Source organism: Erythrolamprus reginae, chromosome Z (assembly GCF_031021105.1).
Source record: "Erythrolamprus reginae isolate rEryReg1 chromosome Z, rEryReg1.hap1, whole genome shotgun sequence".
Taxonomy (NCBI): domain Eukaryota; kingdom Metazoa; phylum Chordata; class Lepidosauria; order Squamata; family Dipsadidae; genus Erythrolamprus; species Erythrolamprus reginae.
Genome location: NC_091963.1, coordinates 150,495,791 through 150,522,127, shown reverse-complemented (window position 1 = coordinate 150,522,127; position 26,337 = coordinate 150,495,791). Strand labels below are relative to the sequence as shown.

The 26,337-nt window shown below is 45.0% G+C and overlaps 1 protein-coding gene across 1 annotated transcript in view; it reads left to right on the top strand.

Annotated features, from left to right (window-relative positions):
• The window catches only part of FGF11 (fibroblast growth factor 11), a 40,445-nt gene extending 18,661 nt beyond the window's left edge, over positions 1–21,784 (top strand). Inside the window, exons 2-5 of the mRNA XM_070728731.1 lie at positions 6,641–6,751; positions 8,342–8,445; positions 20,703–20,901; positions 21,675–21,784. Of these exons, the coding sequence (XP_070584832.1) occupies positions 6,641–6,751; positions 8,342–8,445; positions 20,703–20,901; positions 21,675–21,784 (524 nt within the window). The remainder of the gene's footprint in view (positions 1–6,640; positions 6,752–8,341; positions 8,446–20,702; positions 20,902–21,674) is intronic.
• Positions 21,785–26,337: the final 4,553 nt, after the last annotated feature.

Below are 26,337 nucleotides of genomic sequence, written 5' to 3'. Positions count from 1 at the left end.
CATTATTTCAGACAAATGGCAGTCTAATGTCCCCTTGAAAGTCTCAAGTGTTGGAGCGCTCGCCACCTCCACAGGGCTAGATAATGGAGAGATGGTGAGTTCTAGTTTGCTTTAGGCCTGAAAGCCGGCTGGGTGACTTTGGGACAATCACCACCAGGAGACAAGGAGTTCTAGTCCCGCCTTAGCCATGACGCAGCTGGGTGACTTTGAGCCAATTGTTCGAGATGGTGAACTGTGGTCCCACCTTAAGCGTAAGAGCATTTAGATGACTTTTAGGCCAATTACTAGGCGACTGGAAGTTCTAGCCCTGCGTTAGACATGAAAAACAACTTTGTGAGTTTGGGCCAATTACCAGGAATCATAGAATCCTGGAGTTGGAAGGGACCACCAGGGTCATCGGGTCCAACCCCCTGCTCAATGCAGGATTCATTAAACCATCCCATCCAGTCTCTGTTTGAAGACCTCCAGTGAAGGCAAGGCCATCACCTCCTGTGGCAAACTGTTCCACCGGTTTATCACCCTAACTTTTAAAAAGTTTTTTCTGATATGTCATCTAAATCTACTCCCTTGCAGATTCATCCCATTGTTTCTCGTCCTTCCATGTGCTAATGAGAACAATGCTCTTCCCTCTGCTCTGTGACAGCCCTTCAGATATTTGTAGACAGCTATCAAGTCTCTTGTAGACAGCTATCAAGTCTCCTCTCAGTCTTCTCCTTTGCAGAATAAACATCCCTGGATCCTTCAACCGCTTCTCATAGGACGTGGTTTCCAGACCACTCACCACCCTTGTAACTCTCCTTTGAACTTGCTCTAGTTTATCAATGGCCTTTTTAAATTGGGCCCCCCAGAACTGAACACAGTATTGTTCCAAGTGTGGTCGTACCAAAGTCCTGTAGAGAGGAATAATTACTCCACATGACTGAGATTCTATGCGCCTCTTGATGCATCCCAGGATTGTGTTTGCCTTCTTTGCAGATGCTTCACACTGTCGACTCATGTTTGATCTGTGATCTACCAAAACACCCAGGTCCTTCTCACCTGTGCTGCTGCTCAGACCTCTTCCTCCCATTCTATATGTGCTATCTTCATTATTTTTGCCCAGATGTAGGATCTTGCATTTCTCTCTGTTAAATATCATTCTGTTAGTTTCAGCCCATGGTTCAAGCTTGTCTAGATCTTTTTGAATCCTATCTCTATCTTCTTTAATATTAGCAACAGCGCCTAGGTTTGGATGGTGAGTTCTAATGTTCTGCCTTAGGCATGAAAGCCAGCTGGGTGACTTTGCACCAATCACCAGGAGAAAGTGAGTTCTAGTCCCACCTTAGGCATGAAAGCAGATAGGCGACGTCGGGCAAATTGCTAGGGGATTGGAAGTTCTAGTCCCGTTTTAAATATGACAAACAGCCTTGTGAGTTTGGGCCAGTCACCGGGAGAGAGTGTGTTCTAGTCTTGCCTTAGGCACAAAAACCAGCTGGGGGACTTTGGGCCAGTCACCAGGAGACAGTGAGTTCTAGTTCGTCTTAGCTATGAAAGTGACCTGGGTGACTTTGGGCTAGTTCCTCTCTCAGCCCAATCCACCTCACAGGGTTGTTACCATTGAGAAAAGAGAAGGAAGATGTAGTAGTAGTAGTAGTAGTAGTAGTAGTAGCAGTAGTAGTAGTAGTAGTAAATAATAATAATAATAATAATAATAATAATAATATGTGATGCATTTTAAATGCCCAGTATTAATGAATAAAAGAAATAAAACAACAACAACAATAGAAATGTGCGATGCATTTTAAAATGTTCACTTTATGTTTAATGAATATAATAATCATAATAAATATTTGTGATGCATTTTTATTTATTTATTCATTCATTCATTCATTGTTTGTTTGTTTGTTTGTTTGTTTCTTTCTTTCTTTACTTACTTACTTACTTACTTACTTACTTACTTACTTACTTACTTACTTACTTACTTACTTACTTACTTACTTACTTACTTATTAGATTTGTATGCCGCCGCCCTCCGAAGACTCAGGGCTTTATAAATGGCCAGTTGACTGAGTTTACTGTTTAATGAATAAAAGAAATAACAACAACAAAAACAGAGTTGGAAGGGACCTTGGAGGTCTTCTAGTCCAACCCACTTCAGGCCAATGGTTCTACGTATCGCATATATGTCCTGATGAGAGAGTTCTATTTGAAAACAGTAAAGGCCAGGATACAACTCGGCATATCGCCTGGTTGCCCCCCATCCAGCTAAACCTTTTCCTTTTAAGCTTCTAAATCAGCAAGACTCCCAACTGTTCTGCCCCCCAAAAAACCTCCAATATATCCATTAAGGAACCCAAGAGGGTCTTCGGTTCCCCTCCCTTTGGTTTTAAAAAAGGTATAAAATTGAAACTTTTCCCCTCTTCCAATGCCCCCCCCCATTCCTCTCCCCCTCCACCCCACATTAGCTAATTGGAAAAAAATATATCTGGTTAAAAGAGACCTATTTTTCTTCGCTTGGAGTAATTTGCCTAAGAGCTTTTCAAGTTCCTTGTTCTCCTCCAGACGCCAGGGCCAGAAGGCGATTTTTTTAAAAAAAATAAAAAATAAAACCAAGCTTTTGTCCCTGTCCTAGCTTTGCTTCCAAGACCTGTCAAAAGACTTTGGGGGAGAGGTGGGGGGAGAGAAGAGTGCCAAGCAAAGGCACTTTTACAGATAGAGATGTCCTTAAAAGGGGGGGTTGGGGTTTTTTGGCTGCTGTGCCAAGCGCCAGAGAGAAAAATCAAAATATTCTTCCCCTCCGTCCTTATCCCCTCTCCCTGCCTCTTTCCATTTCTCCATCCTTCTCTCCTTCCCTTCCTTTCCTCCTTTTCTCTTCTTCCTTCCACCCTTCTTTCCTTCTTTTACTTCCTTTCCTTCCTATCCCTTCTTTTCCTCTCTCCTTCCTTCTCTCCTTCTCTTCCCTCCTTTCCTTCTCTTTCTTTCTCCTTCCTTCCCCTTTTCTTTCTTTCTTTCTTTCTTTCTCCTTCCTTTCAAATCCCCTCTCCCGACCTTTCCATTCCCCCATCCTTCCTTCTGTCTTTCCCTTTCTTTCTTCCTTCCTTTTCTCTTCTTCCTTCCTTCCTTCCTCAGCAGAGGTTGAGCTGCCCACCTTCCCTCTTTCCACATCCCTTTCCATTCCTCCATCCTTTCTTCTGCCCTTCTTTCCTTTCTCCCTCACTCCCTCTCTCCCCTTCCTTTTCTTTCTTTTTTCTTTCTTTCCTTCTTTCTTTATTCTCCCTTTCTTATCCCATCTCCCTGCCTCTTTCCATTCATTCATTCATCCTTCCTTCTTTCCTTCCTCCCTCCCTCTCTCCCCTTCCTTTTCTTTCTTTTTTCTTTCTTTCTTTCTTTCTTTCTTTCTTTTTCCTTCCTTATCCTCTCTCCTTGCCTCTTTCCATTCATTCATCCTTCCTTCTGTCCTTCCCTTTCTTCCTTCCTTTTTCTCTTCTTCCTTTCTTTTACATTTACGCAAGAAAAACCAAATGCACAGGTACAGTATATGTGGTACCTTGCTCAACAGTAGTACCTGTGTGAGGAATCTTGGAGTCCTAGTGGACAACCATTTAAATAGGAGCCAGCCGTGTGCAGCAGCTGCCAAAAAAGCCAACACAGTTCTAGGCTGCATTAACAGAGGGATAGAATCAAGATCACGTGAAGGGTTAATGCCACTTTATAAGGCCTTGGTAAGGCCACACTTGGAATACGGCATTCACATTTTGGTCACCACAGTGCAAAAAGGATGTTGAGACTCTAGAAAGAGTCCAGAGAAGAGCAACAAAGAGGATTAGGGGCCTGGAGGCTAAAACATATGAAGAACGGTTGCAGGAACTGGGTTTATGTGTAGTTTAATGAAAAGAAGGACCAGGGGAGACAGGATAGCAGCCTTCCAATATCTCAGGGGTTGCCCCAAAGAAGAGAGAGTCAGGCTATTCTCCAAAGCACCTGAGGGTCGAACAAGAAGCAATGGGTGGAAACTAAACAAGGAGAGAAGCAACTTAGAACTAAGGAGAAATTTCCCGACAGTCAGAACGGTTGATCGGTGGAACAGAAGTTGCCTCCTGAAGTTGTGTATGCCCCAACACAGGACGTTTTTAAGAAGATGTTAGATAACCATCTGTCTGAAATGGTGCAGGGTTTCCTGCCTAAGCAGGGGGTTGGACTAGAAGACCTCCAAGGTCCCTTCACAACTCTGTCTATTCTATTCTAGTCTCCTATTCTGTTCTGTTCTATTCTATTCTTATTCGATTTGATTCTCCAAGGTCCCTTCCAACTCTGCTGTGCTGTTGTTGTTGTTATTGTTGTTATTATTGTTGTTGTTGTTATTGTTGTTGTTGTTGTTATTATTATTAATTATTATTATTATTTGTCCAGAATGGAAAAGGATCTCCACTTAACCACAGGGTTGGACTAGATGACCTCCAAGGTCCCTTCCAACTCTTTATGAGTCTGTTTTCTCTGTGTGTGTGTGTGAGAGAGAGACATGTTTTGCCACCCAAAAGAATCGCGGGTAAGAAGATCAGTCAAACCCCAAAGAAGTGGGCAGTACCGATTCCTTTTCAAAGGCGAAGGGCAAGGCTGGCAGGGCCTCTGTGCCCCACCCTCTGTCCCCCTGTTTCCACCACGCCCCACACCCCTAATGGGCATCTGTGAAGCAGGACCCCAAAGGCTGGGGCACGGGGGGGGGGCAGAAACGGCTTCACGTGGGGTGGCCCAGATTCGAAGCCCCAGGAGGAGCGAGCGAAAGAGCAAATGAGCGAGTGGAGGTGCCTGCCTTGTCCCTGGGCAGGATAGATGTCCCCACCTCCCAGGCACCCCCCCCCACCTCCCCAGGGGTGCTTCTTGCTGCTTCAGCTGCTTCAGGGACAAGGAGAAAAGGAGGGGGGGGCGCGTGGGGGGGGTGTCCATGGAGCGAAGGGGGGGAGCGCAGGGACAGGCCCCGAAGGGCTGCCTTGGCACAGAAGGGGGGATTCCTGCTGGGTGGGCAGGAATGGTCAGAGGCAGGTGGGCAAGATGGAGGGAGTGGCACTCTGTCCCCCCCCACTACCCTCCCTCCTTTCCTTCCTTCCTTCATCTTCCTCCTTTCTTTTTCATTCTCACCAATTTTTCTCCTCCTTCTTTCCTGCCATCTTCCTTCCTTCCTTTTTATTTTTTTATTTTTTTAAGTTTCTTTATTGAAGAAAGAACACCACAATATACATGTGTCTACATGCACAAATCACAAAAGAGGAATTTGAGCGTGAGGACTATAAAAACAAATACAAATATATAATTTTTGCATTGATCCCTCCTTTTTAAGTTTTCCTTCCTTCACACTCTGGTCACTTTTCTTCCTCCCTCTCTTTTCCCTCCCACCTTCCTCTTTGCTACTTTCTTTCTTTCTTTCTTTCTTCCTTTCTTCCTCCATCCTTCCTCTTCCTCCTTCCATTCTTCCTTTTTCTTTTCTATCTTCCTTTCTAAACCTTTTCTATTTTTTCTCCCTCCATCTTCCTTCTTTCTTTTTTATTCTCATTCACTTTTTGCCTCCCTCCTTCCTCTTTGCTACTTTCTTTCTTTCTTCTTTCCTTCCTTCCTTTCTTTCTTCCTCCACTCCCTCCATCCTTCCTCTTCCTCCTTCCATTCTTCCTTTTTCTTTTCTATCTTCCTTTCTAATCCTTTTTTATTTTTTTCCCTTCCTCCTTTCCTCCATCTTCCTTCCTTCCTCCCTCCCTTTTTTTTTCTGCCACCGTCCATTATCCATCAGGGAGACCTGGTGCCCCACTGCCCGGCTCAAAGCTCTGGCACTGGAGGGACTGTCAGACAAGGTGCCCCTGAGTGACAATCCCGTGGTTCTTTGAGGTGTATGTATGTGTGAAGGTTGAAGAGGCTGAACTGCCCACCTTCCCTCTTCCAGCATCTCTTTCCATTCCTCTATCCTTCCTCCTCTCCTCCCCTTCCTTCCTTTTCTCTTCTTCCTTCCTTCCTTCCTTCCCTTTCTTTCTTTTTCTTTCTCCTCCCTCCCTTATCCCCTCTCCCTGCCTCTTTGCATTTCTCCATCCTAGCTTCTGTGCTTTCCTTTCTTCCTCCCTTTTCTCTTCTTCCTTCTAACTTTCTTTCCTTCATCCTTCCTTCCTTCCTTCCTTCATTTTTTTCTTTCTTTTTTCCTCCTTCCTTCTTTATCCTTTATTCCCGCCTCTTTCCATTCCTCCATACTTCCTTCTGATGTTCCCCTCCTTCCTTCCTTTCTCTTCTTTCTTCTAACCTTCTTTACTTCCTTCAGCCTTTTCTCTTCCTCCTTCCTTCCTTCCTTCCTTCCTTCCTTCCTTCCTTCCTTCCTTCCTTCCTTCCTTCCTTCCTCCCTGTCCTGCTGTATGGTTGTGAGATGCCCTCCTCCCCTTTTCCCGCATTCCTTGCGGACGTGGGGTGGGGGGCAACGCGGCAGAGGTTACCAAAGCCTCCCCCTTAAACCTTGCCTTAAACCTTCTCAATCCGCCCACCACCACCACCACAATCCCCATCATGCCCAGCCAGCCGGCCCTCCTATCCAAGGACTACCGAGAGGTGCGGCGGCCCCTCCTGAGCCTGTAATCTCCCCGCTTTCTCTTCTTTCTCTCCCCCCCCCATTTCCCCCCCATTTCCCCCCCAGACCCGCAGCTGAAGGGCATCATCACTAAACTCTTCTGCCGGCACGGATACTATCTGCAGGCGCACCCGGACGGAAGCATCGAAGGCACCAGGGAAGACGGCAGCGGGTTCAGTAAGCGCCCCCCCCCAACCTCGGGGGTCTCCTCTCTCTCGGGGTCCCTGCTTTTCCCTCCGTCCTTTTCCTCTACCTTCCACCCCCACCGACACTCAGTTAAGGGGGCAGAAAGGCAGCGGTTGGGGGTCCGTCTAGGTGGCCTCTAAGCTTCATCTTAGCTCGCGCGCTCTTTCCTTCTCTCTCTCTCGGGCGGGGTCCCTGCTTTCCCCCACCGCTCTGTCCTCTGAACACCCCGCACTCAGTTAAGGGGGCAGAAAGGCAGCGGGTGGGGGGATCGAGTAGAAGACCCCTAAGCTCCCTTTTAGCGCGCGCTCTCAACTTCTCTCTCTCTCTCTCTCGGGGCCCCTGTTTCCCCCCACCGGTCCTTTCCACGGAGCCCATACCGGGCCCTTCCTATGCCGCCCCCCCCCGTTCTCCGCACTCAATTAAGGGGGCAGAAAGGCAGCGGGTTGGGGGGGATCGACTAGAAGACCTCGAAGTTCCCTTTGAGCCTCGTTCTTTGCCTCCCACGGCAGGGGAAGGAGGGGGAAACACCCCCCCCAGCGCTCCTCTGGATCCTCCCCACTTCCATATCTGCCAGCCCCCCCACCCAGCAGCAAGAAGAAAGAGGATGCGCCGTGATGGATGATCTCGGCCAACTCGGTGCTGTCCCAGTTTTGCAGCTGGTTTGCCGCGACCCACAAGCAGTTCTTCTCTTAGCCCCCCTCCCCCAATAAAAACCCTCAGAGCACACCTGGGAGATGTCGAATGCTTTCCCCTGCGTCCCCCTCCCCCGGAGATGGGTCTCGCTGGCCCCCCCTGCTGTCCACAGGTCAAAAAAGTCAAGATGGCCATCGCTACCGCACCTTGCAAAAAGCCCTTCAAGCGATGCCTTTCTTTGCGGGTGGTTTGGTGGCTGACATCTTGACTTTTTTGACCTCCGCTGGGTTAATGAGATGGGGAAGAAGGCAAAGGACGGGCAGTTCTCGACTTTACAATTGTCCATTCGGTGACCGCTCGAAGTTCCAACGGCCCTGACCCAAAAGGGACCAAGGACGCCCTTAACGACGTGGTTGCTTGATCAAAATTCGGACATTTTGATTTAGGGTGGGGGGCAGGCTCATACAACCCCCCCTTTTTTAATGACTTTCCGATGAGCACAAGTTCTAATGGGGAAACCCCTGGTTCGGTTCCGTTAATAACCGGGATTCTCCCCAAAAACAGCAGGGGCTGAAAAACGGAGGCGAAAACGACTGTATCGTTTTAGCGACAGATGGATCGGACTGGCTCGGTTGTGGCCATAAGTCGAGGACCAACTCTATTTGAATTCTTATCTTTCAAATTTTGCCTGCCCCACCCCCCATCCCGGGCACCAACTGTGTGGGGGGCTGGTTGCCTGGATTACATTAAACGGTGTCACACAGGGTTCTGGGTTTGAATTTCGCCCACTGGGGTGCCAACCCATTGGCTAGGCTGGTCATCTCTAGACCCCTCACCCCACCCGGGCGGCCAACCCCCTCCCCACCTCACGTGCTCCTGGGGGGAGGGCTACTAAACTGTCTGCATCATTTCTGAAGCCCCCTCCTCAATTCTCTGCCTGTCCCGCAGCCTTTTTCAACCTGATTCCGGTGGGGCTTCGAGTTGTGGCCATTCAAAGTACCACATCTGGACAATACGTTGCCATGAACGCCGAGGGCTACCTCTACAGCTCCGTGAGTACCACCGACCCTGTGCGGGGTCACTTTGGGTGGGTGGGGCAGAGGGATGTGCAACATGAGCTTCGTTGTTGCTCAAAACTGGCCGTTTTCTCTCTTTGAAAAAAATATTAAAAATATTTCTTTATTTTAACACAGACATACAATCACAAGCGTTTAAAAGCATTAGATGGTGTGTGACACATCTGTTACGTATTTCTTATCGTGCTCCATCCCATGTTACCAATATAACTATTGTTGTAATATATACAATATACAGTACTCACAACTGCTCAGAAAAATTAAAGGGGACACTTAACAACACAATATAACTCCAAGTAAAATTATTTATTCGCTTGTTAAATTTATTTGTTTGTTTGTTTGTTGGATTTATGATGATTGTTAGCTGCTGAGAGTCCATTTGGAGTGAGGGGCAAATAAATAAATAAATAAATTTCTTAGATTTATTTATTGGTTAGATTTATTTGTTTGTTTGTTTGTTGGATTGATTCCAATTGTTACCTGCTGAGAGTTTATTTGGAGTGAGCGGCATATAAATACAATAAATGAATAAATGAATGAATGAATGAATAAATAAATAAATTTCTTAGATTTATTTATTGGTTAGATTTATAAGCTGCACTTCTCACGGACACAGGAATAGAATAAAATATAAACAAGGATAAAAATAGTGCAAACAATTTAAAAACTTAAGAATTTTTTAAAAAAACAGTACAAAACCAATAGTTTTATTACACTTCTAAACAATCCACTTTCTTTTAATTCCAAATTTTTATTTTCTTTATCTATGTTGATATTTTCCATTTTTCCCAAGCAATAATAATAATGATAATAATAATAATAATAATAATAATAATAATTATTATTATTATTATTATTATTATTATTATTATTATTATTTTATTGTCATTGTCAAAACAACGAATTGTCATTGGCAACGAAAGTCAGTCGTCTGACACCCAGAGACCAGTCCCACCATACATAAAATTTAAAAATAGAATAAAAAATAGAATAAAATGTCCCACCCACTACAAATTCCCCACCCTGAACCACTCAACCATCTACATGACAAACCAAGTAATATTGTCCAACAGTTCACTGATGGTGAACCTATTCCAATGGAACCTATTCCAACATTCATAATACTGTATTCTGATTTATCTATGTTTTTTTATTTTCGTTTGTCCATTTCTGCACAGATTGTTATTTTTTTCTATGAAATCTTCAGTGGGTATATTGTTACTTTTCCATTATTGGGCAAAGACAATAATTCTTGCTTCTATTATGACATGTAAAATTAGGTATACAGTGATACCTCGTCTTACAAACACCTCGTCATACAAACTTTTCGAGATACAAACCCGGGGTTTAAGATTTTTTTGCCTCTTCTTACAAACTATTTTCACCTTACAAACCCACCACCGCTGCTGGGATGCCCCACCTCCAGACTTCTGTTGCCAGCGAAGCGCCCGTTTTTGTGCTGCTGGGACTCCCTTGAGGTTCCCCTCCATGGGAACCCCCACCTCTGGACTTCCGTGTTTTGTGATGCTGCAGGGGAATCCCAGCATGGGAATCCCAGCAGCGCAAAAACGGACGCTTCGCTGGCAACGGAAGTCCGGAGGTGGGGTTTCCCAGCAGGGGGAGGCTCAGTGAAATCGCAGCATCGCAAAAACACAGAGGTCCGGAGGTGGGGTTTCAAAGACTTTCATGTTTGTGCAATGCTGCAATTTCACTGAGCCTCCCCCCGCTGGGAAACCCCACCTCTGGACTTCCGTTGCCAGCGAAGCACCCGTTTTTGCGCTGCTGGGATTCCCTTCCTGGGATTCCCCTGCAGCATCACAAAAACACAGAAGTTTTCACCTTAAGAACCTCGTCCTGGAACCAATTAAGTTTGTAAGACAAGGTATCACTGTATTTGACATTTCTTTTAATTCCAAATTTTTATTTTCCCAGTAAGAATTCAATTTTTTCCCCTCTTTCATCCACCTTCAAGTTCTTTATCTCCCACTTTCTCTCTCTCTCTTTCTTTCTCTCTTTTAATTTAAAGGTGGCTTTTATTATTTCCTCCTAAGTGTTATTTCAGTTTCCCATAAGCCCCTTGGCAATATCAAAAACAAATACAAAGACGTGTATGAATTTTAACAATGAGGCATGAACCTACTTTTACATACAGTTTCTTGGATTAGACAGCTTTGACGACAGGAATAAACCAAACTGATTAAAAAAATAGATAAGTCAAATAATTTATTTTTGTTTACTTACTTAATTGTTGACTTATTAACTTATTTATTTATTTACTTACTTATTGACTTATTTACTCATTTACTTATTTATTGACTTATTTCTTTATTTATTTATTTATTTACATACTTACTTATTTACTTACCTATGTATGTATGTATGTATGTATGTATGTATTCTTTCTTTCCTTCTTTCATTCATTCATTCATTCATTCATTTATTCATTCATTTTCTTTTTTCCCCCGGGTATACATTTTTTCTCTATTTTTCTTTCAACATACAATAAAACAACATGAGCAATAAAAAACACAGAATCAATGCTTAAAATAATAATTAGTAATATTTCTTAGATATGTTAAACATTCAGAGAGAGAGAAAAGCGCTAACAATACTTTCAATATGTACTTTTTATCCTCTTCTTTGCTAAAGTTAATTAAAATTAAGCACACATGAGATATTAATTTTCGTTCATTTGGATTTCTAAGCAGCCCTTCACCTGCAAACTCGGGGCAGCTTACATAATTAAAAAATACAAAATCTGAGAAATCCAATATAAAACCTAATCTAAAACCCCATGTAATAAACATAGAAACATAGAAGACTGACGGCAGAAAAAGACCTCATGATCCATCTAGTCTGCCCTTATACTATTTTTTGTATTTTATCTTAGGATGGATGGATGTCTATCCCAGGCATGTTTAAATTCCGTGACTGTGGATTTATCTACCATGTCTGCTGGAAGTTTGTTCCAAGGATCTACTACTCTTTCAATAAAATAATATTTTCTCATGTTGCTTTTGATCTTTCCCCCAACTAACTTCAGATTGTGTCCCCTTGTTCTTGTGTTCACTTTCCTATTCAAAACACTTCCCTCCTGGACCTTATTTAACCCTTTAACATATTTAAATGTTTCGATCATGTCCCCCCTTTCCCTTCTGTCCTCCAGACTCTACAGATGGAGTTCATGAAGTCTTTCCTGATACGTTTTATGCTTAAGACCTTCCACCATTCTTGTAGCCTGTCTTTGGACCTGTTCAATTTTATCCATCTCTTTTTGTAGGTGAGGTCTCCAGAACTGAACACAGTATTATTCCAAATGGGGTCTCACCATCATTCTATATAGAGGGATCACAATCTCCCTCTTCCTGTTTGTGATACCTCTAGCTATGCAGCCAAGCATCCTACTTGCTTTCCCTACCGCCTGACCACACTGCTCACCCATTTTGAGACTGTCAGAAATCACGACCCCTAAATCCTTTTCTTCTGAAGGTTTTGCTAACACAGAACTGCCAATACAATACTCAGAAAGCATTTAGCATTCATTCATGATCAGTCCTTCGCACATGAAGCCATCAACTCTGCTAAGTCAGCCTAGATATGTCACAGAAGTCAAACTTTTGGGGTGGAAAGATGCAGCCGAGTAGTTTGTTTTATTAAAACGCAAGCCCCATTTGCTCACCCCATTTGGAATTTCTTGGAGGGAAATTTTATCCATAACTGATTTTAAAGTCATTCAAGTGTTGAAGTTGTGAAGAAGTTAGTTCCCGCTTTCTCATCCCTGATAACTGGAGTCTACCAAAAGTGGCCCCCTCTTTTAAGACTTCAAGAATTCCCCCAGTAGGGAAGAGCTTTCCCAGAATTCAGCATGGACGGGATAAGAACAAATTATTATTATTTTTATAATTATTTATTTTATTAATTTTATGTTTTAGTCTCTGAAAATGTTCCACTTCTTTTATGGCTTTGTATCTATTTATATTGTATTTTTACTGTTGTTGTAAGCTGCCCTGAGTCCTTTGGGATTGGGCGGCATAGAAGTCGAATGAATGAATGAATGAATGAAATGAATGAATGAATGAAATGAATGAAATGAATGAAATGAATGAAATGAATGAAATGAATGAAATGAATGAAATGAATGAAATGAATGAAATGAATGAAATGAACAGACAGACGGACGGATGGACGGACGGATGGACGAACTAATGAACAAACAAAAAAACAAATAAATAAACTAATAAACAAATAAAATTATTATTTATTAGATTTATATGCCATCCCTCTCTGAGGACGAATGAAGTTACTTTTTTAATCAGGAATAGGGTAATTTTCTTAGTAGAAGGTGGGAATGCGGGAACCGATGTAATATATCTTGGCTTCAAAAAACTGGAAGGGGGAAAAATGGCTGGGGAATTCTGGGAATTCTGGAATTGCAGACCTATAAACTAGAGAAAGGTTTCTACCGGTGCAGTCTGGTGAGCTGCCGCTTGTGTGGTTTTGCCATGACAGCTCTGGTGCCATTTTTGCCGATCCGTGTGCGCCACCATCTTTCTTTCTTTCTTTCTTTCTTTCTTTCTTTCTTTCTTTCTTTTCTTTTCTTTTGTAATTTTTGGTGTTTTTCGGCTCTGTGAGCACGCACGGACGAGAGCTGAAAAAACACCGAAAATTACACACACCAAAAAAAGGATGGTGGCGTGCACGGACTGCCAAAGACAGCCCCCCCCCCCGCACAGTGCACCAAAGTAAACTTCGCAAAGGGACGATGCGCACCCTACACGGAAGCAAATAATCACCTCTCTCTCACGTCCTCTCATTGCAATGCGGGCAGCCCTCCAGAACTGCGCGTACAACTCCATTTCCACTAATGGGGTGGCATACCCCCCAGTTCTGGTAGGAACCCAATACTGCTTCCCACCAAACACAGCTGTCTACGGCAAGGCTCCACAATCAGGCAAGGGTTCCCTGTCTCTGCTGCTGTCGGCGTGGTGGCACGCACACTCTGAGTGACTGGCGGATGAGATTTGGCTTCTGCACATGTTAGTGCAAGTGAAATTTCGCTGCAAAAAACAGCTGAAAACCAGCAAAATCTCATACACATGAACATCCTTGTGCGGGATTTAGCTCCCTGTGCATGCGCAGAAGACGAATCTCATGCGCGAAGCTCCATTTTCCCTACCGGAAAATTGGAAAATACCGCTGTCCCCCAACATCCGCCCTCAGGAACCCAATGCTGTTCTGGTTTCAGGTTAGTGCACTAACGATTGAAATAAAGGATTGCTCAAAGCATATATTTGTAATAACACAACATTCATTCATTCATGTATGTATGTATGTATTTATTCATTCATTCATTCATTTATTTGTTTGATTTTTATGCCGCCCTTCTCCTTAGACTCAGGGCGGCTTACAACATGTTAGCAATAGCACTTTTAAAGAGAGCTAGGCTATTGCCCCCACAATCTGGGTCCTCATTTGACCCACCTCGGAAGGATGGAAGGCTGAGTCAACCTGGAGCCGGTGATGAGATTTGAACCGCTGACCTTCAGATCTACAAGTCAGCTTCAGTGGCCTGCAGTACAGCACTCTACCTGCTGCGCCACTCCGGCTCATCTTTATTCCTCTTTCTTCTTCTTCCACTCAATTATCATCTTTGTGTGCAATGCCTTCTTTTCTCATCTCTAGCTTTAGCGTGAAAGTGAAGTATCTTGAAAGTCGTAAAAACACATTCCACAAGTCATTCTAAAATGTATAAGCTAATCAGTGTTAGCCAGGAGTCATAAAAACAAGCAAATATATCACTCAATGCATAGCTTACGTTTGGAGCTGATCTTGGGCGCGCCCATCTTGAGAAAGCAAGGTTGAAGAACTCAGCTTTTCTTCCGTTCACAACCCGGATGTGAGGTAATTGATTAACCAGTTCCTCACCTTCTAATATTTCTTTGTTCCCTTCTTCTCTGAAAGCATCTGAAGTAAGGGTTAATCAACCTCAGATCTTCACTACAACATAGAAACATAGAAGACTGACGGCAGAAAAAGACCTCATGGTCCATCTAGTCTGCCCTTATAATATTTCCTGCATTTTATCTTAGGATGGATATATGTTTATCCCAGGCATGTTTAAATTCAGTTACTGTGGATTTACCAACCACGTCTGCTGGAAGTTTGTTCCAAGGATCTACTACTCTTTCAGTAAAATAATATTTTCTCATGTTGCCTTTGATCTTTCCCCCAACTAACTTCAGATTGTGTCCCCTTGTTCTTGTGTTCACTTTCCTATTAAAAACACTTCCCTCCTGAACCTTATTGAACCCTTTAACATATTTAAATGTTTCGATCATGTCCCCACTTTCCTTTCTGTCCTCCAGACTATACAGATTGAGTTCATTAAGTCTTTCCTGATCCAGGTGGGACTTTTAACTCCTGGAATTCCTGCCAGGTGTTGAAGTCCACTCATCTTCAAGTGGTCCAGCTCAGGCAGGGGCTCCTATTTACCGCTGCTATTGGTACTATGCGCAGCGCAGCTTCAAGTGACTGGTGCACATGCATACTGCACATACATGCGCATGTATGAGATTTGACTCCTGCACATGTGCAGCAAAGAAAATCCCATGAGACGACGTGCAGCTGCGCGAGATTTGGGTGAATTTTTTTTTTGCAAAATCACCAAAATTTCTCTCGCATGCGCGCATCATCTCATAAGATTTTGCTTTATGTGCATGCACAGAAGTCAAACCTCATTTGGACAGACACACCCACCAGCTGGAGCTGCACATGGAGCTCCATTTTTACTACCGGTACGCAGTGTGGCACATACTAGGTAGCAACCCAGTAGTGGTCCAGGTTGACAAATGCAGCTCCGGAATTTGATTTGTGAAAGAAACAAGAAAAAAACCCCATCAGTACTGGTAGTCATTACTAAAATTATGCAGTGCACGGAGATGTCCAAAATAGCCATGGAAATCCAAAACAAAAGAGACTCAGAATACTATAAAATATGTGATAATTGGTACAAATGGGTCACAGCAAAAAAAAAATTATCAATTTTTTATATCATGAAAGTAATAAGCCTGTCTCATCTTTGAAGGTTCTAAACTGAAACAAAACAAAACCTACAAAATAATTCCAAAACCAACTAAATGGAAATTCAATTTGAAAAAGATTTTATATCATATCTCTCTTTATTCGCCGTTAAACCAAACAGAAGCTCTTATACACCATATAGCATATCAATACAAATACTTACTAATTTCTTTATCAATCCTCACACTTTTTCTTTTTACACACAAGAATACATTTATTATATTATTTATTTATTTATTTATGCGATTTTTATGCCGCCCTTCTCCTTAGACTCAGGGCGGCTTACAACATGTTAGCAATAGCACTTTCTTAACAGAGCTAGTCTATTGCCCCCACAATCCGGGTCCTCATTTGACCCACCTCGGAAGGATGGAAGGCTGAGTCAACCTGGAGCCGGTGATGAGATTTGAACCGCTGACCTTCAGATCTACAGTCAGCTTCAGTGGCCTGCAGTACAGCACTCTACCTGCTGAGCCACCCCTTATTATCCTTCTACACCATGTCGTACCACCTAAAAACGTCTGTGTCACACACAGATTTACCCCCCTCAATATTTTCTAAACTCCAAACTATACCATCTATTTAAATAAACTTCAAATCTTTTTAACTATTCTTCTCTCATAAATCACCTTTTACTAAATCACCTTTTACTAACCAATATATATATATACGTATTAGAAATTGGAAATTAAATGTATGAATTGCAAATATAATATAAGATATAAATGGTAACAATAAGGATATCTTTTACTTACATAGTTTGAGAAATATATTATCGATACAAATTTTTTAATGTATTACTATGTATAATGCTATCATTTTCCTAAACCCCTTGAATTTGTATTCTTTCCCCTTACCTTTTTTCTCTTCCTGTTTATACTTATTTATTTATTATTTATTTATTCATTTGTCCAATGTACAAATACATAGGAAGAAAAATAGACATGGGGTAATATATATAAGGGTGAAAGTGAACTTAGAGGAGAGGATATATGAAAGGGAGAGAATATATATGATAGGTGAGAGAAAGGAAAGGCAATTGGACAGGGGACGAAAGGCACACCAGTGCACTTATGTACGCCCCTTACTGGCCTCTTAGGAACCTGGAGAGATCAGTCTAAGGGAGAAGTGTTGGGGGTTAGGGGTTGACACAATTGAGTCCGGCAATGAGTTCCACGCTTCGATAACTCGATTGTTGAAATCATATTTTTTACAGTCAAGTTTGGAGCGGTTCGTATTAAGTTTGAATCTGTTGCGTGCTCTTGTGTTGTTGCGGTTGAAGCTGAAGTAGTCATTGACCGGTAGGACGTTGTGGCATATGATCTTGTGGGCAATACTCAAATTGTGTTTTAGGTGCCATAGTTCTAGGCTTTCTAGGCCCAGGATTGTTAGTCTATTTTCGAGTGGAGGAGTGAAGGGCTCTTCTGGTGAAATATCTTTGGACATTTTCAAGGGTGTTGATGTCTGAGATGTGGTATGGGTTCCACACAGATGAGCAGTAGTCTAGGATGGGTCTGGCAAAAGTTTTGTAGGCTCTTGTGAGTAGTGTGAGATTGCCAGAGAAGAAGCTGCGTAGGATCAGGTTAACAACTCTAGAAGCTTCTTTGGCGATATTGTTGCAGTGGGCTTTGGCACTTAGGTCATTCGATATTAGTATTCCAAGGTCTTTTACTGAGTGTGGGTTAGCAATGAGAGATTGTTTATTCAGTTCGTATGTGCGGTTTGGATTCTTTTTTCCCCTCCCCTTTTTTTATCAATTCAATAAATAAACTATTTTTAAAAAAGAGAGAGAAGATTTGGGCATGGGAAGTGGGCAATATTGGGCAGCCCCTTACCGCGCTACCTGGATGGTCCTTGGTGGCTGGCGCAGATGAGCGCGCTCCTGACATGTGCACACACATGCTCTGTGTAAAGTTTGACTTCTGCACATGAACAGGAAGCCAAATCTCACAAGATTTTGGCCAGTTTCGCTGGTATTGTTGTTTCTGCACATGTGCAGAAGCAAAAAACAGTGAAAATAGCCAAAATCTTGGGAGCACAAGAGAGATTTTGGCTATTTTTTCAGGGTTTTTTGCTTCTGCATATTGCTTACGTTTTCTTAACTGTTTTAATCATCCTGTGTTTTTCTTATCCCCTGTTATTTTAATATAAAATAATAGCGTCTTCGTAGAGGAGCGGCATACAAATCCAATTAAATAAATACAATAAATCATAACTAAATGCCCCATTAAGGATCAAAACTTCATTTATAGCAGTGGTTCTCATCCTTTCTAATGCCGCAACCCCTTAGTACAGTTCCTCAGGTTGTGGTGACCCTCAACCATAAGTCTAGCGCTAATTCTCCCAACAGAGCTTTAAGCTGATTGGCAGGAACCTACCACCACCACCACCACTGTAAATGCCTGATTGGTCAGATTTGTAAAAATATGTAAATATATGCACCAGAGAAGAAGCTTTCGTTCCTAACACCAGGGGAAATTTGTCTTTTCTCATGGTCTTAGGTGATCCGTGTGAAAGGGTGGTTCAGCCCCCAAAGGGGTCCCGACCTCCAGGTTGAGAACCACTCATTTATAGAATGTTTTAAAGTATTTATAATTATTAATTTATTAATTTATTAATTTATTTATTTGCCTTGTATTTATTAATTGGACTTGTATGTAATGCTTCTCATATTATTCATCTTTAATCTATGCTATTTATTTATTTATTTGTTTCTATTTTTTATATATTAATTGGACTTGTGCTGTCCCTCTCCGTGGACTTCAGGCAGCTCACAACATAAAGCGAAACACAGCAGTACAGTTTATCCAATTAATATACTAAAAAGTTCTTAAAATTCTAACTTTAAAAACATCCATTTTCATTCATTCAACAATCACACTAACAACATTTGCTGGACAGGGGAAAGTCTAATGTCCACAGGCCTGGCGGCAAAATTGTGTTTTTAAACTCTTGTGGAAGGCAAGGAGGGTGGGGGCAGTGCGAATCTCCAGGGGAAGCTGATTCCAGAGGGCTGGGGCTGCCACAGAGAAGGCTCTTCCCCTAGGTCCCACCAGCCAACATTGTTTGGTCGATGGGACCCTAAGGAGACCAACTCTGTGGGACCTCACCGGTCGCTGGGATTCATACGGCAGAAGGCGGTCCCGGAGGTAGTCTGGTCCGATGCCATGTAGGGCTTTGTAGGTCATAACCAACACTTTGAATTGTGTCCGGAAACCAATCAGCAGCCAATGCAGTCCGTGGAGTGATGACGAAATATGGGCATGTCTTGGGAGGCCCATAACTAGTCCTTCTACTATTTGCTCCTTAAGTATCCATGACTGTCGATCGGAGAGAAATTTGGCCCGGGGGTGGGGGAGATGGACGGACGGATAGACGTTCTGCATTCTCCCCAAATTCCTGCATTCCTCCTTTTTACCCCCTAAAACAGCAGAGAAGAGGGGGAAGGAGGAGAGAAAAAGGGATGTTTTGTGCTGGGACATTTTGCTCTGATTAATGCTATGGCTCGTTGGCTCCCTTCCATCCTTTCCCTTCTGGGAAGGCCAAAATAATCAGAATAAAATAATAATAAATCCAGCCGGATTATCTGCGGGGTTGAATTTCTTTCAGGGATGCTGGGTTAGGGAGGGACCAGCATCGCCACCTGGTGGCTGTTCCCTGCTATGCCATTTCCCCCCCTCTCCTGCTTGGCCTAAATCCGGGCGAGCGAAAATCTCGTTTTAAGACCGAACGAAATGGAGGAATTTAAAGAGGGATTAGCAGAGTAGCGACATGGTTTTTTTGCCTTTAATCCTGTTGTAAAAAAAAAACCCTAAGAAGAATAAAAAATAAATTCCGCCTCTCAATCCTTTTTAAGATGGCGTGCCTTTTTAAAAAAATAATAATAATACTGCCCTTAAAAAATTGTTAATTTTTTTTTTAAAAAAATTAGGGTCAGCCTCGAAACAAAACTGGGGTGGAAGTGGGTGGCTTGTTAGTGAGACTGGCTGCATATACATTTAATTTAATACTCCTTGAATTATGGAGGCCCAAAATTTACATCCCTTGAACGAGATGTTTTTTAAGTTGAATTGTGTTTTACCGCCTTTCTCAACCACTGTTGTTAATGGAATCACAAACAGTTGTTTAAGTCCCTCACATGGTCATTTAAGTGACTCTAGATTTTCCCCCGTGGACTTTGCCAATCGGAAGGTCGTGAAAGGGTCATCGGGTGACCTCCAGGATGCTTTGCGACGGTCTTAAATCTCAGTCGGTTGCCGAGGGTCTTCAATTTTGATCATGGGAATGCCACCACAGTCCTTAAGTTGTGAAACCTGTTCAGAGGTCACTTTCCCCCTGTGTCATTGTAACTTTGCATGGTTGTTAATCGAGGACGATCCATAAATCAATCCGTTTTTTTTTTAAAAAAAAGATTGGCAAACTAGTCAGAGGAGTTTTAGAGGGACCCCCTCCCCCCCAAAGAAGAGTTTGAACCCCATCTTCTTCCTTTGGTCGTTCTTTTCTGGCACCCCTTGCTGCCCAAACAACCAGATCTACAAACGTTGAGTTGGAAGGCAGTGTTCCCCAATAATCAGAGGCACACCAATTGTCTAACTAATCAAATATTTACAAAAGTTTCAATCTTGTAAAGGGGTCTATTAAGAGTCTCTTCAAAGGGAGAAGCAAATCTTACAAAGTCTTATCAGTTGGCCAAAATCTCAGAGATACGGTGATCATTATCATGTAAATGGGTCAATCTCCTCTTAGCCAACCACTCCTGCCTCCTGGATGCCCTACGGACCCTGGCATCCAGAAGAGGGTCTTCCTTTTCTCCCGAGTCACTCAGCACAGGAAGTGCAAAAATCATTCCTCACAGGAAGTGCCGATTCTCTCATCCCAGGAATGTGCAGCAGGCCCTGGCTGTTGTTCTGACCCTGACCCCTCCCTCTTCATCACTGTCAATCTCTTTGAGCCTCGGGAATACTGGGAGATGAAGTTCACCAGTCGTAAAAGGGCCAATTCCCTCCATCTCTCTCTTAACAAGGGAATTTGTCCAAACGAATTCTCCCTTTGACCCCCTTCTCCTGATTGGTGGGCAATAGGGGAGGTGGCAGGGGGGGTATTTCTCTTTCTGTGGGGCATAACCTCCCCCCCCTCCACTGTCCCCCTCTCAGGCTCATTTCACCGCCGAGTGCCGTTTCAAGGAATGCGTCATTGAGAACTACTACGTCACCTACTCCTCCACCCTCTACCGACAACGGGAATCGGGGCGTTCCTGGTACCTGGGCATCAACCGAGAAGGGCAAGTGATGAAGGGAAACCGAGTCAAGAAGACCAAGGCCTCTGCCCACTTCGTTCCCAAACTGCTGGAAGGTAGGCGAGGGGCCCTTGTTGGGTTGCAGCTGGGCAAAGCCACCCGCGTGCTGGACCGGGTGAGAGGGGGGAGATGGGTGGGACAGCTGGAGCTTTTGATGAAAGGAATATAAGTAGGCTTGTCTTCAACGGCTGCTAGTTGTTGCCTCTTTCTTTCCTTCCTATCTTCCTCCCTCCCGCTCCTTTCCATCCTTCTTCTCTGTTTCCTTCCTCTTTTCCTTTCCTCCTTCCTTCTTCCCTCCCGGCCTCTGTGTGTGTGTCTCTCTCTTTTTCTCTCTGTCTCTCTCTCTCCCCCACTCCCTCCCACTCCTTCTTCCGTTTCTTCATTTATTCCTCCGTTCCTTTCCTCCGTTCCTGTCTTTCCTCCTTCCTATCTTCCTTCCCTTCCTCCCTCCCTATTTCCTTCCTTCCTTCTTTCCTTTCCTCCCTCCCATTCTCCTACCCTCCCTCTTTCTTTCTTTCCTTCCCTCCTTCCTTTCTTCTTTCTTCCATCTTCCTCCCTCCCTCCCTCTCTGCACCTGTGTCTCTTTCTTTCTGTCTGTCTCCCTCCCTCTCCCTTCCTTCCTCCCTCCTTCTCTCTCTCTCTCTCTGTGCCTCTTCTCTTTCTCTGTCTCTGTCTGTCTCCCTCTCCCTTCCTTCCTTCTTCCATCTTCCTCCCTCCCTCCCTCCTTTCCCCCCTCTCTCTGTGCCTCTCTTTTTCTCTCTGTCTGTCTCCCTCTCCCTTCCTTCCTCCCTCCCTCCCTCCCCCTTCTTCTTCTATTCTCTCTCCGCAGTGGCTTTGTACCGCGAGCCTTCCCTCCACAACCTCTTCGAGCAGAAGAAAGCGGAGGAGGCCGATGGGGCCCCCACCCGGAAGGAAGCCCCCGCCGCTGCAGCCACGTAGTCCCGAGGATCGGGTGGGGAGGGGGCGCTGCCTCTCCTCCTCCACCCCCACCCCCCTTATCCTCCCCTCACCAGCCCCCCTCTCAACCGACCCCCCGGATGGGCGGGGAGAAAAAACAGACCTCCACCCGGTTCTCAGGGTGGCTCCCCTCACCTGATCCGCTCAGGAGATCTGCTGACTCTGTGTGTGTGTGTGTAGGGGGGGTGTTTTCTCTTTTGGGGGGCAAGGAGAGGCGTAGCCCGCTTACAGGTGCCCCGCGGAACGGGCCGTCTCTTATCCCACGCAGTGGGGGCTAAGATGGGGCCCCGGCTCTCTGGGAGAGAGACACACCCCCCCGTCTGGCTGACACCTCCTTTCCAACATAAAGGATCTAGGATTCCTGGCGCCTGGCAGGGTGCGTCCTTTCCTATCGCAAGCCAAGAGGCGATCCTACAGTCTTCCACGCGCAAACGGGGAGGGGGCTTATGGTGCTTACCCCCACCCACAACGCCCAGCCTCGGCGTGACTTCCGAAACACGAGAAAGCCTAGAAAAAAAATACGGAGAACAGGAAACCTAGAGAGCGAGAGATATTCTTTCTTTCTCTCTCCTTCTCTCTTCTTTCATTTTTTATCTTTCATTTTTTATCTCTCGCCCACGAGAGAGAGAGAAAATCTTCTATTTCTTTTTTTAAAATCCTTCCTTCTTTCTTTTTGAAACCCGGCTCGCGCTGAAAGCAGCTGCCCCCCCCCCCAAAAAAAATGATCTAAAGAACCGTTCGGATGAACTTGGGGGAGCCCGGATTGGACAGCAGCAGCGGAAAAAAACAGGGAGGGGTTTTGCTTTTTCACACACAAATACACACACACACCATCAGCTCAGGGAGCTGGGGGATCCTAGTTCTCGGGGGGGAGGAAACCCACCCACCCCCGCTGATCCGCCCCCGCTCTGTTCTCCGCCTGCTGTTTTCTAACGGGGGGGAGCAGAGGAAGGGGGGATTTTTTCCCCTCCCCCTTCCGCGGAAGAAACTCCACTCTCTGCAAATTTGACGACGTGCCAATCAAAAGGACCTCGCTCACAATCCATCCCCAAGGGAACTCAAAATTAAGAGGGGATGCATTCGACCCCCCCCTCCCCCTTCCGACAGCCAAAACCGAAGCCACCTTTATTTTTCCCGCCTGCTGGAGAGTCTGTGTCCGTCCCCTCCCCAAATTGGACGACCATCCAATGGAGTGGAGGCAGCAACATCCCCCCCGCCCACCGTTTCCTTAAAGGCGAGACCCACCCCTGGGAGAAAGTGCAGTACCTTATTTTGGCCACTGAGTGGCAGCACTCTCCGTCCCGGCGCTTGAGCTGGTGGCTCATTTGGGAGTCGAATTGAGGTTTTTTTCGGTTGGGGGCGTGGGGAAATGGGGAGGGGGTGTCTCTCCTTCAGGGTCTTCTTCACCTACCTAGCCCCACCTCCTCCGTCCGTCTCTCGGAAGCCATTCAAGTCACCTTATTCCTTTCTTTGCAGGAAATAAATGAAGGAGAGGGTGTGTGGCTGGGAGATTGCAATGGCGGGCAGGGGCTTCTGTGGTGCGGGGTCCCTCAATCCCGGGGAGGGGCAGCTGAGAGGGGTGGGCAACCCTGCTCAGAGGGCTTTCTAACTTCTTGCCTTGTGGGGATTTAATGCAATCCATCTTTACTTGCCCCTGGAGGCGGCCCGTTCCCAGCCCAAAAGACCCCCTCCGGTTCTCTGAAGCAAAACCTGGCTCCCCACTACACTATCCATCTTCCCCGGCCCTTCTACTGAGCCGTTCAAGGGCTCTGCCTCACCCCCCCCCCCCAAGCCCGGTCAAGGCTTCTGGCACACACGGGAAACCCATTCAGCACCCCCCCTCCTTTTTTCTCTCTTGACCTCTTGACCTTCCCACGGGATCCTCACAGGTCCTCGCTCGGGGGTCCGTTTCCAAAAGGGTCAAAAGTAACGAAGGGGAGAGGGTCCTCTACTTAAAGACGGCGTTGGAGTTCCAGGTTCTGTCCCAAAGGGAGGAAAGTCTTGAATTTTCTGCTGCAGTTTTGTGACCCGACTAGACAATGTCATCAGTGCTAGGAGGGATTTGAAGAGGGGAGGATGAAGAAGAGGTGGAGAAGGAAGAGGGGGGGAGGGGAGGAAGAGGAGGAAAAGAGGAGAGAAGTAGGAGGAGGAGAGGAGGAAGAGGTGTTGAAGGAAGAGGAAGAGGAGGAGAGGAAGAGGAGGAGGGGATGGAGAAGAGGTGGAGAAAAGGAGGAAGAGGAGGAGGAGGAAAACAACTGTGGGGTCTGATGCTCTCTGAGCTAGGTGGCTTTCTTGAAGACCTTTCATGACCCAACTAGGGGACATCATCAGTGTTAGAAGGAATTTGAAGCGAGGAGGAGGAGGAGAACTGTGGGATACTTGGTGCCAGGCGTTTCCTGACCCAACCAGGTGACGTCATCGTTGCTAGATGATGTTCCCTGACGATCAGGGGGCTGATGATGTTCCTTAGCTAGGTTGCGAGACGTCCAAAACCAACCACCAGCCTCGGAAACCAGCCAATGACCCCCACAGAGGGAATAGCCTAAGGCCGGTCGTGGAAGGGGCAAAAGGACCTCAACCCCCACTGGGTGTCATAGTGGACGTAGAGTGGAGACCACATAACATCGGACACTCCAAAGCGGCTGGTCACTCACCCCAACCGCCTCCCCCAACCCAAGCTACCTCACAAACCTGTGGCAAAAAGCAAAAAAAGAGAAAAAAGAACATTTTTACCAACATCAGGATTAAAAAAAAAATATGCAAGACGGTTAAGCAACCTAACCCATTATTTTCAGCCTGGCTGGGAAAGATAGGCCTTGTAGTCCAACAGAAACACCTTTTAAAAGGTCAAAAAACTCCTGAGTCAATCAAGAAATAAATAAGGTTGGAGAACTGCCCTTTTTTGGGGGGCGGGAAGACGCACCAGATTTTCCTTTCGAACCTCAATTTTGAAGAGTGGTGCAACCAGATTTTGGGGTGTCTTCAAGGGAGGTTAGGAGAAAAAAGTCCATATGGAGTTTGCAAAGGGTTGGACTAGAAGACCTCAGGGGGGGCCCTTGCAACTCGGTTATTCTATTCTGCTAGTCTGTGGGGGATTCAGAAAGCCCCCCCCCAAAAAATTGGGGGGTGATCAAATGGAGAGACGTATCCCCCTAAAGGGGAGGTCCAGATCTGCTCATGGGTTCTGAGAAAGGATTGTTTTAAAGGGATGGTCTCCAAAAAAGACAACCCCCCCCCCTGAAATAATTAGGATTTTTTTTTTGCAAAGAATAGATTGGGGCCAAGTGTCCCAACTTCGGCTTCTTTAAGACCTTGCGGACTTCATCTCCCAGAATTCCACCAGGTCAGTTGGGGAATTCTGGGAGTTGAAGTCTACAAGGTCTTAAAGGGACCCGGTTTGAAAAACACACGCACACCCTTTGCTTCGAAATTTTTTAAGCACTTTCTTTAGAAGCGTAATGCGTAAAGGAAGGACCTTCCATCCACTTGGACAATCCGGCTGGGAATTATTTGGATGCCGCTGCGCCCACAGATTGCATTTTAAAAATCTATTCCTCCACAGAACGGAGGATTTATTGCGCGTTTGCAAAAAATAAAAAACCTTTCCCCCCGAAAACGCGCAATTTCCGCGGCGCAAGGATTTCCAAGGTGCGATGATGACCAAGCGCGGCTGGGGGGAGGCGGGACCTGGGCTCCCTTAGCCCCGCCTCTCCCCCCTCCCTCGCCTTTCCCCCTTCCCCTCGACCCCCCACCACCACTGAAAAGCAATAATAATACTAGTAATAATAATAATAATAATAATTAATAAGAAGAAACTTCATGGTCTTCGCAATAATTTGCGGGAAAGCGTTCTCCGAGTCCTCAGCGCCCCTCAGCATGACGAGAAATGGGCTTCCCGTCCAAGCCATCATCCCCCCCTCCAAGTCCCTGGCGCCAAGGATCGGGCCCGCTTCCCCCTCACCCCCAACCCACCCCTTCGGCACCCTAAAACAAAATAAAGGATACTTTCTACAGTTCTTTCGTATTTCTGGTCTTTTGGAGGCGCGGATTTGCGGAAAGTTTTTAAAGAAGATGTTGGATAACTATCAGTCTGAAGCGGTGTAGGGTTTCCTGCCTAAGTAGGGGGGTTGGGCTAGATTCTAGAAGACCTCCAAGGTCCCTTCCAACTCTGTTGTTCTATTCTATTCTATTCCCTATTCTATTCTATTCTCTATTCTATTCTATTCTCATAGTAAAATATATCTAAGAAAGAATAGAAAAGAAGATATAGTAATAGAACATATCAATGAAAGAACAGAAGAAGAGATATAGGAAGAGAAGAAAGGAATAGGAGATATAGGAGAGCAATAGGACAGGAGACGGAAGGCACTCTAGTTCACTTGTACTCGCCCCTTACTGACCTCTTAGGAATCTGGATAGGTCAACCGTAGATAATCTAAGGGTAAAGTGTTGGGGGTTTGGGTATGACACTATGGAGTCCGGTAATGAGTTCCACGCTTCGACAATTCGGTTACTGAAGTCATATTTTTTACAGT